The 14,566-nt window shown below is 41.2% G+C and overlaps 2 protein-coding genes across 2 annotated transcripts; both read left to right on the forward strand.

Annotated features, from left to right (window-relative positions):
• The first annotated feature begins 1,772 nt into the window (after positions 1-1,772).
• LOC126510522 (keratin-associated protein 9-1-like) lies at positions 1,773-2,828 on the forward strand. The gene has a single exon (XM_050157110.1). The coding sequence runs from the start codon at positions 1,773-1,775 to the stop codon at positions 2,826-2,828; it is 1,056 nt and encodes a 351-aa protein (XP_050013067.1).
• A 5,593-nt stretch (positions 2,829-8,421) lies between these two features.
• On the forward strand, positions 8,422-9,555 carry LOC126510329 (keratin-associated protein 9-1-like). Its single transcript, XM_050156861.1, has 2 exons — positions 8,422-8,535; positions 8,653-9,555. Exons 1-2 carry the CDS (start codon positions 8,422-8,424, stop codon positions 9,553-9,555), a joined length of 1,017 nt encoding a protein of 338 aa, XP_050012818.1.
• The last annotated feature ends 5,011 nt before the right edge of the window (positions 9,556-14,566 follow it).

The raw sequence follows: 14,566 nt of genomic DNA on the forward strand, positions 1-14,566 counted from the left end.
CCAAGGTCCTCCCCCCTCCGTCCATGTCTAGGAAGGTGAACATCCAAACTAGCTAGGCTCCCATCAAGCCAGAACATGAAGTAGGATCAAAACCCCTTGCCATTGACCTTGGCTTCTCATCAGTCGTCATTGTTCGCCATGATGAGAGAGTCCGGTTTTATCCCATGCTTTTTCTTTTACTTTCTTGAGACAGGAACTCTGTGTAACCCTGACTGTCCTGGAACTAGCTATGTAAACCAGGTTGACTTCAAATTCAAAATGATCCCTGTACCTCAGTCTCCCAAGTGTTGGGATTAAAAGCATCCACCACCACCACCCGGTTATTCTCTTTTGCGTAAAACAATATCAGATCATTCTCTTATAGAGTTATTTAATACGTATATTCTATTATTATGTATGAATTATGGGTGAAAATATAAAAAGGAATAAAATGTCAGAAAAAAATCAGTAATCCACAAATTACAAACAAAACACAAATGTGCATGTCTACTTACTTCATTTCAACTTATCTTAAATCCATCACTACACACAGAGAAAAGCAATAGAGGAAGAAAATAAAGAAGGGGTGGTATTCTGAGATAGTAAGACAGAAGGACATGCAGGCAGGAAGAAGGAAAAAGACAAAAACACAGGGAAAGAACACGAAACTAATAGCACTGAATCTACTGTCTGTCAGCAGTTACCTTCTTACTCGTGTTCGCCTCTGTTGAACTGTTGTATGGCAGAAATTTAAGCATAATCCTCCTGGTGAGCCCCTCAGGACAGAAAATATCAGGACCATTACACACACACACACACACACACACACACACACATTTTGATATCTTCTCACACTCATGTATTTACACTTCCATCTCTTTTCTATAGTTGAGCATCGTAAGGGACATACTGTGCCAGATATCTGTATCCCTAGTGCTTCTGAGACACACAGGTGGAGGAACAGGTAAAGAAAGACATATCTGGGCTAATCTGGTGTGAGAAATTATGTATAATAGTAGAGACACTCAGCCAGTCCATCCCTGTGAGCACAGCAGCATCATGCACGTACTTCATAAGTTGAAGACTGTTGCAGAATATTAAATTACACTGTGTGAAGACGTGCCATGTAGTTGGTTTATAAAGATCTGAATGATGAATAGGAAAAGTTCAGGCAGAACTTCTGGGAGAGAAGGTCTCAGAGAAGAAATGAAAGTGTTGCCAGACAGATACAGAGCAAGCATAACATGCAGGAGTCTAAAAGCCATGAGACACAAGAGAGCACATAGATTAATATAAATGGATTAATTTAAGTTATAAGAGCGAGCTAGAAACAAGTCTAGGATACGGCCAAGCTTTCATACTCAGCAGTAAATCTCCATGTTGGTTTTTGTGAGCTGTCAGCCCAACAAAAATTTCGCTATGAAGAACAGACAAAATGAAAACAAACATACTCTGATGCTCCCATGACATGAGGGGTACCCCGTGTCCAGATGATGACCCAGGATACAAGGAGACTGGTAGTGCAATACCCTTCCATTTATTGAAAGAGTTCCTATGAGTTATTCTGGTAGAAGAATCAGATTAAACTTTCAAATGATACATAACATTGAGCAGCACTTCCTTATGAAACATATACTAAATATGAAAAACGGTGTAAACAACATCAAGGAAAAGTCTTACTGATTGGTTCAAGCCTTGAAGAAATGACATATAAAAGGTCCCAAAATGCAACAGCCCATCATATTGTAAAAACCGCACCTGTTGACAGGAACCCTCGAACCACACCTGACACCATGACCAACTCCTGCTGCTTGCCTTGCTGCCAGCCTTCCTGCTGCACGACCACCTGCTGTAAGCCCACCTGTGTGACAAGCTGCTGCCAGCCATGCTGCAAGCCTAGCTGCTGTGAAACCACCTGCTGCAGGACCACCTGTTGTAAGCCAACCTGTGTGACCAGCTGCTGCCAGCCCTGCTGCAAGCCTAGCTGTTGCGAAACCACCTGCTGCACAACCACCTGTTGTAAGCCAACTTGTGTGACCAGCTGCTGTCAGCCCTGCTGCAAGCCCAGCTGCTGTGAAACCACCTGCTGCAAGACCACCTGCTGTGAGCCAACCTGTATTACCAGCTGCTACCAGCCCTGCTGCACAACCACCTGTTGTAAGCCAACCTGTGTGACCAGCTGCTGCCAGCCCTGCTGCAAGCCTAGCTGTTGCGAAACCACCTGCTGCACAACCACCTGTTGTAAGCCAACTTGTGTGACCAGCTGCTGTCAGCCCTGCTGCAAGCCCAGCTGCTGTGAAACCACCTGCTGCAAGACCACCTGCTGTGGGCCAACCTGTATTACCAGCTGCTGCCAGCCCTGCTGCAAGCCCAGCTGTTGCAAAACCACCTGCTGCACAACCACCTGTTGTAAACCAACTTGCATGACCAACTGCTGCCAGCCAAGCTGCTCTAAAACTACCTGCTGCAAGACCATATGTTGTAAGCCAACCTGTGGGACCACCTGCTGCTGTCCACCCTGCTGCCAAACCAGCTGCTGTGAGACCACCTGCTGCAAGACCACCTGCTGTAAGCCTACCTGTGTGACCAGTTGCTGCTCTCCACCCTGCTGCCAACCCAGCTGCTGTAAAACCACCTGCTGCAAGACTACCTGCTGTAAGCCAACCTGTGTGACCAGTTGTTGCTGCACACCCTGCTGCCAACCCTGCTGCTGTGAGCCCTGCTGCTGTGAGCCCTGCTGCTGTGAGCCCTGCTGCTGCCAACCCTGCTGCTGTGAGCTCTGCTGCTGTGAGCCCTGCTGCTGTGAGCCCTGCTGCTGCCCAGCCTGCTGTGAAAACACCTGCTGCTAGATCACCTGATGTAAACCATGTGACCAGCTGGTGCTTCCAACCCTGCTGCTGTGAGTCCAGCTGCTGCCAGGCCTACTGCTCATCAACTTTCCAACTTAAGAATGCCCAGACAACTGTCCTTGTGCCACACCAGTCTTGCCATGTGGGCAGAAGCTCCCATCGTCCTCTGAGGCTATGACCACTTCAGAAACCTATCAGCCACCTTAATGGATTCAAGTCCACTCACTCTCACTCTCCTTTTCTCTCTGCATGGAATCCAGTCTGCAGCTACTCTTCTGAGCGCAGATCTTCATCTTTCCCTCTGATCAACCAAGAAAGAAGCTTTAAATAAAATTATCAAAAATATATGGAAAATTATTAAAAATTCTGGACTACTATTTATTCCCTGCTATCTGTCATTATTACCCTTTGATAAATCACTTGATACTGTATCCACGTACTCCAAAAACATTTTATTGCACTATAAATAAAAGTCTATATATCTCTATCTCTGTCTCTCTCTCTCTCTGTGTATGTGTGTTGTTTGTGTGTTGTGGTATGTGCATGTTGTGAAGCTCTTATGTAACATTAAGGGCTGGCTTGTTTTTTGGGTCCTGTTTGTTGTTGGGGTTTTTGTCTGCCCGGTACCCCACAACTGTTTAACCCCAAAGAAAATCACACATAGGTCTCCATAAATTATAAGCTGATTGGCCCATTAGCTCTAGCCTCTCAGTGGCTAACTCTCACTACACCCACATTCCCAAAAAAAATGGATTATGGATATTTTTCTTTATATTTTTTTAAAAAGAGGGGGAAGTGGTGTGAGAGAATTGTCTGTATTCTGTCAATCATGTTTTAAATAAACGCTGATTGGCCAGGCAGGAAATATAGGTGGGAAAACCAGAAAGGAAGTAGAAATGATATAATGAGAACAGGAGAATTCTGGGAAGGAGGAAGTTGATTACTCCCACTCCTGCTGAGACCATCGAAGCAGCAGGATGTGATTGACCCCACTGAAAAGAGGTACTGAGCCACATGGCTAACATAGATCAGAAAAATGTGTTAATCAAGATGTGAGAGTTAGCCAGTGAGAGTCTAGATCTAATGAGCCAATCAGCTTATAATTTATGGAGACCTATGTGTGATTTCTTTGGAGTTAAACAGTTATGGGGTACCAGGCAGGACAAAAACCCCCAAAACAAACAGGACCCAACAAACAAGCCAGCCCTTCATGTTACACTCTTATCTCATTTTCTATTGGACAAAAGAATTCTATCTCTGGAACCTGCTAGGGCTTGAGAAATTCTGGTATAAGGATATATATGACTGGGAACATTTATAAGGTATGGAACAATGTAAAAGAAAGTGTAAGAGAGATCAAGGAAAAAATGATAGAAATGAGAAAGAAGAAGAAAAAAGAAATATGAACGAACAACTCCTGTTGTGAGTTGATTTCTTACTCCTCAGATCTTTACCCTCAGATTTCTAGTCACACTTTAGCTACTCATGGCATCTTTAATTGAACTGTGAAAGGGAGCCTTAAGACAAAAACTTTTCAGGCATTCTAAAAGACTCAACTATTGGGATATAGATTTTCAGTGCATATATATATATATATATATATAGGTGTACAAACTGTATGAGGTAGACATTGGTCCTTACAAATTGCACTGCTGGATCAACCTTACACCTCCCTTTAGAGTAAATCCCATGGGTCCCTGCCCCATCCACACTGGGATTATCACTGGCTTGATCTTAGGTAGATCGTGGGAAAAGAGAAAATCAGTTTTCTTCAGGAACGAAGGCTCTGTGTCTACCCATGCTTGAGTAGTACATCGTCCCACACTTGTGCACATGCAAACAATACTAAATGATTTCAATGGGTGTTAAATTTGAAAAGAAGCCTACAAAATCAGTAATTTATTTATTCCATTCAGTTTTATCAATGAAAAAAGTAAATGAGTGATATTCTTAAAGAAAAGTTTTAAAAAGTTCAAAACAACCTACTCACTGTATAAACTCTTTATCCATTTATCTACATTTCGATCTAATTCTTTGTTTGGATGGGAACTGAATTACCAGTAACTTCTCCTTACCTCTAGAAGAGAAAATTTCCTCCAGAGCTTCATGGGATGTTTTCTTGTCAATCAACATTGAGGATGGTGTCAGTTACATACAGTGTAATGTGCCTGAAGATGAGAACAAACACAAGGACTTTGATGGATGAGCAGAGGGCAGAACAGAACCCCAGCATTGAACAGATGAAGTCTGACTGGTTAGAATATGGGTGGGTGAGAAAAGAAGATAGGTATAAGTAAAGAAAGAAAAGAAGGAAGGAATGTAGGAAGGGAGGAAGGGAGGGAAGAAGGGAAGGAGGGATGGAGGAAGAAAAGAAGGAAGAAAATAAAGGTGTTTCTGCTTTTCCTTATCTAATATAACATTAGCTATATGTTTCTCATGTAGCATTTATTTCTTGAAATAGAACCCATCTATCCCAATTTCTCTAGGTTTTCTTTTATGAAAACATGTGGAATATTTATCAATTCCTTTTCTATACCTTTTCTGTATGATCATGTGATTCTAGCCTTAAGTTTAGTCATATTATGAAATCCATTTATTGATTTGCATGTTGAACCAACTTTGTATTCTTTGGATGAAATCTACTTGGTCTTGGTTGTTATTGTCATTGATGAGTGATGCTGGATTGTTTTTTTTTTTTTTTTTTTTTGAGACAAGGTCTCACTACATAGATAACAGTAGGAGAATTTTGGGAAGAGGGAAGACTTAGTTTTTAGTCACCAGCCAGATTCAGAGGAAGCAAGATGAGAATGTCTCACTGAGAAAAGGTACGAAGCCACATGGCTAATAATAGATAAGAATTACGGGTGAATTTAAGTTGTAAGAGCTAGTTAGTAATAAGCATGAGCTAATAGGCCAAACAATTTATAATTAATATAAGCCTCTGTGTATTTCTTTGAGACTGAATGGTTGTGGGACAGGTCAGGACAGAAACTTCTTTCTACAAATGGTGTCCAAACCTTTGGCAAGAATTTTGACATAAAGTCTGAGAAAACTTTTTTAAGAAGGATTCTAGACAGACCAAAAAACAGTCTAGCACAGCTTCCTGGTATTATGTTTCCTGTTGGCAAGCAGAGGCGCAGCTCTTTAAGAGAGACTTCCTGACACAACTTTAAGGAAACTCCAAACTGATTTCCATGTGTAGTATGCTAATATGCACATTTTCATCAATATTTAAACAAGTCTTTTCTTTCCTCTCTATTTCTAAGCATTTACTGTTGTTTTCCTTGATGGCAGCCTTCCTGAGTGGGAAGAGATGGAATTTCATAGGTAGTTTTGAGTTTTATTTCCATAATACTACATACGTTGTTTTTATTTTCATGCATTAATAGGACATTTGTACTATATTTTTGAGATATTCAAATCATTGTTTCACTTATGGATTGGGTTTCCTCAAAGAGCTCAAAATAAAACTGTCACATGATCAAGTTATATTATGCCTCTGTGTAGACATAAAGACACCTAGGTCAATATACAATGGAGAAATGTCTGCCACCATGGCTGTCAAGCAACTATTGCTTTAGTCTGTTTGTAAAATCAGCCACAGAAACCACTGATAACTTTAATAAATTGGTGAAATGCTTACTACATAAATGATTGAAAATTTTCAGCTTTAAAGAACATAATATCTAGATTTGCACTCAAGCATTGGAAATGGAGATACCATATTAGGTGAAATAAATAGGACAAAAATGGCAGGGACTGCACATGAAAAAAAAGAAATAAATGACACGAACATAACAGGGGAGCAAAGCAGACCTGAGTGAGGCAGCAGAGAGAGTACAGAGGGCACAATGCTGACAGTGAGACCAAAGTGCTCTATGCACAGGGAGGAAGAGGTCACAATCTTTTTCATAAAGATATTCAGAGGTTAAAAAAGGCCCTTTACCCTGAAATTATTTCCTGTAATTTTTTTCTTTTTCTTTTAGTTTCTCTAGACAGCGTTTCTCTGTGTATGCCTACCTTTCCTGGAACTAGCTCTGTAAACCAGGTTGCCATAGAATTCAAAACAATACCCCATGCCTCAGTCTCTAGTGTTGGAAATAAACCATGCACCACCACCGCATATCTATTTTCTATTGCGTAAAACAATATAACATCATTCTCTTACAGTATTATTTGATATGCATACTTTATTATTGTGCATGAAGTATGGTGAAAAATATAAAAAGGAATGAGAGTTTCAAAAAGAATCAAATAATCAATAATCCACATAGTTGCACACAACAAAAATGTGCTTGTCTACTTGCTTCATTTCAACTTATCTTAAATCCATCACTATACACAGAGAAAAGCAATAGAGGAAGAAAATAAAGGAGGGGTGGCAAACTGAGATAGTAAGACAGAAGGACATGCAGGCAGGAAGAAGGAAAAAAAACAAAAAGAAAGGGAAAGAACACGAAACTAATAGCAATGAACCTACTCTCTGTCAGCAGTTACCTTCTTACCTGTGTTCGCCTCTGTTGAACTGTTATATGACAGAAATCTAAGCATGATTCTCCTGGTGAGCCCCTCAGGGCAGGAAATATCAAGACCATTACACTCACACATGTGCGTGCACACACACACACATACACACAGAGAGACACACAGTTTGATATCTTCTTATGCTCATGTATTTACACTTCCATATCATATCTCTAGTCTAGCCTCATAAGGAACATACTGTGCCATATATGTATACCCCTAATGCTTCTGAAACACACAGGTGAAAGATAGGTAAACAAAGACATATCCGGGCTAAGCTGATGTGAGAAATTATGTATAAGAGTAGAGATACTCAGCCACTCCACCCCTGTGAACATAGCACCATCGTGCACATACTATATAAATTGAGGACTGTTGCAGAATATTAAATTACACTGTATGAAGACGTGTCATGCGGTTGTTTTATAAAGATCTGAATGAAGAATAACAAGCCAGAAAAATTTAGGCAGAACTTCTGGGGAGAGATAGTCCCAGAGAAGAAGTACAAGTGTTGCCAGCGAGATACAGAGGAAGCAGAACATGAAGGAACAGTCCTAAAAGTCATAAGCCATGTGACAGCACGTAGATTAATAAAAATAGATTAATTTAAGTTATAAGAGCTAGTTAGAAGCAAGCCTAGGATAAGGCCAAGCTTTCATAAGTCTCCATGTTGGTTTTCATGAGCTGTCCCACCACAAAGATCAGACATAATGAAAACAAACAGATACTCTGATGCTCCCAGGACATGAGGGGTACCCTGTGACCAGAAGATGACCAGGGATACAAGGAGACTGGTAGTGCAATACCCTTCCATTTATTTAAAAGGTTCATATGAGTTATTCTGGTAGAAGAACCAGATTAAACTTTCCAATGATGCATAACATTGAGCAGCACTTCCTTATGAAACATGTACTGAGTATGAAAAATGGTGTAAACAACATCAAGGAAAAGTCTTACTGATTGGTTCAAGCCTTGAAGAACTGACATATAAAAGGTCCAAAGTGCAAGACCCCATCATATTGTAAAAAGTTCACCTGTTAACAGGAACCCTCCAACCACACCTAACACCATGACCAACTCCTGCTGCTTGCCTTGCTGCCAGCCTTCCTGCTGCACGACCACCTGCTATAAGCCCACCTGTGTGACCAGCTGCTGCCAGCCCTGCTGCAAGCCCAGCTGTTGCAAAACCACCTGCTGCACAACCACTTGTTGTAAACCAACCTGTGTGACCAGCTGTTGCCAGCCAAGCTGCTCTAAACCCAACTGCTGCAAGACCATATGTTGTAAGCCAACATGTGTGGCCAGCTGCTGCTGTGCACCCTGCTGCCAACCGAGCTGCTGTGAGACCACCTGCTGCAAGACCACCTGCTGTAAGCCAACCTGTGTGACCAGCTGCTGCCAGCCCTGCTGCAAGCCTAGCTGTTGCGAAACCACCTGCTGCAGGACCACCTGCTGTGAGCCAACCTGTGTGACCAGCTGCTGTCAGCCCTGCTGCAAGCCCAGCTGCTGTGAAACCACCTGCTGCAAGACCACCTGCTGTGAGCCAACCTGTATTACCAGCTGCTGCCAGCCTTGTTGCAAAACCACCTGCTGTACAACCACCTGTTGTAAGCCAACCTGCGTGACCAGCTGCTGTCAGCCCTGCTGCAAGCCCAGCTGTTGTGAAACCACCTGCTGCAAGACCACCTGTTGTAAGCCAACCTGTGTGACCAGCTGCTGCCAGCCCTGCTGCAAGCCCAGCTGTTGCAAAACCACCTGCTGCACAACCACCTGTTGTAAACCAACTTGTGTGACCAGCTGCTGCCAGCCAAGCTGCTCTAAAACCACCTGCTGCAAGACCATATGTTGTAAGCCAACCTGTGTGGCCAGCTGCTGCTGTGCACCCTGCTGCCAACCGAGCTGCTGTGAGACCACCTGCTGCAAGACTACCTGCTGTAAGCCAACCTGTGTGACCAGCTGTTGCTGCACACCCTGTTGTCAACCCAGTGTTTGTGAAATCTGTTACTGCCAGCCCTACTGCTGCGAGCCCTGCTGCTGTGAGCCCTGCTGCTGTGAGCCCTGCTGCTGTGAGCCCTGCTGCTGCGAGCCCTGCTGCTGTGAGCCCTGCTGCTGTGAGCCCTGCTGCTGCCAGCCCCGCTGCTGCCAGCCCTGCTGCTGTGATTCCTGCTGCTGTCCAGCCTGCTGTGAAAATACCTGCTGCTAGACCTCCTGATGTAAACCAACTCATGTGAACAGCTGGTGCTTCCAACCCTGCTGTTCTCCAGCTGCTGCCAGGCCTACTGCTCATCAACTTTCCAACTGAACAATGCCCAGACAACTGTCCTTGTGTCTCACCAGTCTTGCCATTTGGACAGAAGCTCCCATCATACTTTGAGGCCTATCAGTCACCTTGATGGAATGCAAGTCCACTCACTCTCACTCTCATTTTCTTTCTGTAAGGAGCCTAGTCCACAGCTTCTCCTCTGATTCTGGATCTTCATCTTCCCCTCTGAACAACTGAAAAAGAAACTTTATATAATATCAAAAATGTATGAACATTCAATAAAAATTCTGGACTGTTATTTATTCTATGTTGTCTGTCATTATTACCCTTTGATAAATCACTTGATACTTTATCATACAAAGACATTTTTCTCCTATAAATAAAGGTCTTTTTCTTTCCCTCTCTTTCTCTCTCTGTCTCTGTCTCTCTCTCTCTTTCACACACACACACACACACGCGTGCACACGCACAAAAAAAGTTATAAAAATCCATCCCAACAGGAGCATCTGCTCCTCCTAATCTTCTATCAACAAACCAAAGCAGGATTCTACCAGAGTTGCCTCTGAGAAGTCAATGTTTTTTGGACTCCCTTACACAGTACAAATGAGGGACTGCTTACAGGTATGAGGTTGTGTCTCCTGATAATGCTATATTGCAATGTCTTTCCCTAGCAGGGTTGATGTCTTTCGCAAACCTACAGAGTAGGATTAGCACATCTAGTCTTCGCTGATCTAGATGATATAATCCCTACTCTTACAGTTAAAGGAGAGTTGCATACAACTTATGTCAGGGAATAGTTAGACACTCAAGTGTGGCACCCCTGACCCTGCCATCTCTCTGTGAGGGATGTAAAGAGTAACTAAGCCCAACTGGGAGAAACTCTTCGAAAGGGCCACAGTAGAATAATCCAAGTGGTGATTCTTTGGCTCAGAGAACAGAACTGTAACACACACACACAAACACACACACACACGCCATCCTTTAGATCTCTGGAACAATTGGAAGCAAACAGCAAATGTCTATCCACTCCCCATGTACCTTACCCCATACCCTGAAAGAAACTTCTTGGTTCTTTCTTCCCTGACTCCTACTTTCAGACAAGTCATTTGAGTGGAATCCCAGAGAAGTGGTCTTTCTGTTGTGCATTTTCATCCATTTATGTTTGATGGGTGCTTGGGTTTCATGACTGACTTCTTGACTATAGGATTGACATATGATGTGAGAGGATCTTCCACAAACAGAAGAGTGCTACTCCTTCACTTCTTCCTGCAAATAACCTGAGGTAACCTGTGAAAATAGTTTGCTACTCTCTTGACCAAGAAAGTCTACAAAAGCATGCAATTCAAGAACTTCAAATTGACACTCATGAAACTGACTGGTGGTTAAAAAGGTGACACTGGTCAATGTGTGAACGTCAAACAGTGGAGATGAACCTGATGTGAATGGTGTAAATAGGATAGTTGATTCTGCTGTTCAGGCTTAAAAATGCAAAGACTAATGTTAAAATCTACAAGCCACAACATTATATACTAATTTCTCAGACATGCTGTGGGACAATAGTCTTGAACTTTGTAAAGATTTTTAACTTGTGTTTTAATAAAACGCTGATTGGCCAGTAGCCAGGGAGGAAGTACAGGTGGGGCAACCAGGCAGGAAGTAGAGGTAAAGTGACAAGAACAGGAAATTTTGGCAAGAGGAGTCAGTCTGCAGTCGACAATGAGGAAGCCAGATGAAGAGGAAGCAAGATGAGAATGCCTCACTGATAAAAGGTAGCAAACCATGCAGCAAACATAGCTAAGAATAATAGGCTAATTTAAGATGTAAGAATTAGTTAATAGGAAGCCTGACTAAGCAGTATATAAATAATGTAAGCCTCTGTGAGTTTCTGTCGGACTGAATGACTGCAGGACTGGGCAGGACAAAATCAACTGTCAACAAATGGCACCAACATGGATAACTAAATCCACTTTAAACCTGAGAGAGTTTGCAAAAGAAATTCTAGCCACAAAAAGAACAGAGTTAAGCATGGCTTCTTGGTAGCAGCATTTCCTCAGGTGGGCTCTGTTTGCTAGAGGCAAGCATGTCTCATTTAAGAGAGGCTTCCTGACTCAGCTTTAGTTGAAAACACTATCGCAGCCCTTTTAAGAGGCCTAGCCAAAAAACACATAAATGTTGTTTATCAATAGCTAGCAGCATACTTTTTGTTGGTGGCAGGGATTTTGAAATGCCTTAGAGTATTGCCAATTAACATGGCTCTGGCCAGTACCTCCACCATGAGGCTAGACTCTCAGAAAGCTAATGATTGGGTTGGATCAAGCCTTCAAAGCAATGGCTTTAATCCTAGCCATATCGTTTAGCAGATTAAAGATTTATGTGGTCAGAAAAAGAGAGATATACAGTAATGATAGATTCAGATGAAGAAAACCTCTAAATGGTTTACAGTGTGTTTAAAAATATGTGTAGGCTTGGGAGAGAAAAGATAAAGGATAAAGTCCATAAAATAATAAAAGAAGAAAGAGAGTAGTTGGGTGTGGTGGCACACCTTTAATCCCAGCACTTGGGAGTCAGAGGCCAGTGGATCGCTGAGATCAAGGTCAGCCTGATCTACAGAGTGAGTTCCAGAATAAGCAACAATACACCAAGAAACTCTGACACAAAACACACCAATACTTAAAAATTAAAATATAAGAAATAGAGTTAAAAAATATAAAGACACAAAAAAGTAGAAGATACACTGAGAATCTGGATACTGTATGTTATTGTCTTGTCTTTGAATTGTTTGTTTAGGAAGGAGCAACAGCTGCTAAAAGATATTTGATTATAAATGCTGTTAGATTAATCTAACATATGCATTTTGAAAATATCTTGACTTCAAAATTTTACTCTAAAGATATGTTACTTTGGAGAAGAGCTTTTGTTTTTGCTTCCCCAGGAAGTGAGAGACTTTGGATTCATTCTGAATTTGAAAACAATCAGTTGTGATTGAAGAAGACCCCCTGAAAAATCGCCAAAAGGAGTGCATGACCCAGATGATCCAACATTTCAGAACACCTCTCTTGCAGTTTCCTCTGAGTCTACACATATAACAGCCTCAAGACTGCTGGCTGAGATGATCCAGAGTCAAAGAACATTCCAGTCAGGACTTGACCAAAATCCTAAATTGGGGGGGATCCCACCAGATTATCAGCATACCCAATCAGTAGAAAGAAACCCAGAAAATTATGCCCACATTTCCAAAATATGGATAATGGATGTTTGTCTTTGTTTAAAGTATTGGTTACAAGTGGTTATGGATAATGGTCAGAAAAAAAGGTAAACAAAGAAGTTTAAATTCAGAGTTAATATTTTGATAAGAAAAAAAAGGGGAATTGCTGTGTTTTAATGCTCTTGTACGCTGTAAAGGTCTGTCACTTGCATTGATTTAATAAAAAGCTGATTGGCTAGTAACCAGGCAGGAAGTGTAAGTGGGGTGACCACACTAGGAGAATTCTAGGAAGAGGGAAGACTTAGCTTGCAGTCATCCAGATGCAGAGGAACAATAACCTGAGAAGAGTAAGAAAAAATTATGTCTATTCATGTTTCTGTTATTAAAAGGTTTTGAAAATTTGTCAGAAAACTCTTACATTTAGCAAACAGTTTTAATTTATACAATATAAAATCAACACACAGAAATCAATAATAACCCTACTGTAAAGGAAGTTATGTAAATCATTCCAGTCACAGTAGGTCCACACACACACACACACACACACACACACACACAAAAAGATCTTTTTTTTCTTACACATGAATACATTTTAATAACACATATTTTGTTGTTTTTCTGACTATGTAGATTTTTTATATATGTTCATATTTGAAAGCTACAAAAACAAAAACCACAAATAACTTTCTGTAGCTATTTTTCTTAGTCCAGTGTTTCTGCACCAGGAGCAGTGTTTGCCTTACAGGAATGTGTAGCAATACTCTTGATTTTCAGAGCTGGGAATGGGGTGGTCCCCACGTCTAACAGGGAGAAGGGTTACCCTATGGTGCACAGCAGAGCCCCCCAAAAAAAGATCTTATAGATGAACTTCACCAAGGATGTGAAGGAACCAGTATAATGAAAACTTTAACAGGCTAAAAATCAAAATTAAGAAGATCTCAAATGTTGCAGAAAGCTTATCTATAGAAAACACGAAAGTCATGGGCATAGGCAGTAAGATTCTCAACAGCTCTTCAATACCTCAGACAAGAACAGCTAGAAATGGAAGATGTAGCTACACTAAATAAATAGCTTCTTCGCAAGTAAGATACAATGAACAGATAAAAGACAGACAACAGAAAGGAAAAACAGAAGAAAACCCATTCCCAGCTATTCAACCAGTGTATTCAAGTCTTAAATACACAATTATTTTAAAGATTAACAACAAAATTGAAAGTAACCCAATCCATAGTGAAACAATTATTTTAATATTTCAAAAATATAGTACAAATGTCCTGTAAATGCATGAAAAAACAACATAAGTAGTCATCAGGGAAATAAAACTTAAAACTACCTAAGAAATTCCATCTCTCCCCACTCAGGAAGGCTGCCATCAAGGAAAACAACAGTAAATGGTTAGGAAACAGGGAGGAAAGAAAGGACTCTTTTAAGTCTTGATGAGAATGTGCATATTAGCATAATATCCATGGAAATCAGTTTAGAGTTTCCTCAAAGAGCTAAAAATAAAACTGTCACATGATCCAGTTACATTACTCCTCTGTGTGCACTTAAAGTCACAAAGGTAGATATACAATAGAGAAATGTCTGCCACCATGGCTGTCAAAAAACTATTGCTTTATCAGGTTGTAATATCAGCCACAGAAACCATTGATAGCTTTAATAAATAGGTACAATGTTTACTACATAAATGACTCAAATCTTTCAGCCTTAACATAATATTTAGATTTGCACGCAAGCATTGAAAAT

The sequence above is a fragment of the Alexandromys fortis genome, unplaced genomic scaffold (assembly GCF_014885135.2).
Source record: "Alexandromys fortis isolate MF-2015 unplaced genomic scaffold, M_Fortis_MF-2015_v1.1 scaffold_31, whole genome shotgun sequence".
Taxonomy (NCBI): domain Eukaryota; kingdom Metazoa; phylum Chordata; class Mammalia; order Rodentia; family Cricetidae; genus Alexandromys; species Alexandromys fortis.

Excerpts from the sequence above, each read along its gene's own strand:
- LOC126510522 (XM_050157110.1), top strand. The coding sequence starts at position 1,773 with ATGACCAACTCCTGCTGCTTGCCTTGCTGCCAGCCTTCCTGCTGCACG.
- LOC126510329 (XM_050156861.1), top strand. The coding sequence starts at position 8,422 with ATGACCAACTCCTGCTGCTTGCCTTGCTGCCAGCCTTCCTGCTGCACG. Across the intron at positions 8,536-8,652 it reads GCTGCAAGCCCAGCTGTTGC|GCCAGCTGCTGCTGTGCACC; the intron begins AAAACCACCTGC and ends CCAACATGTGTG.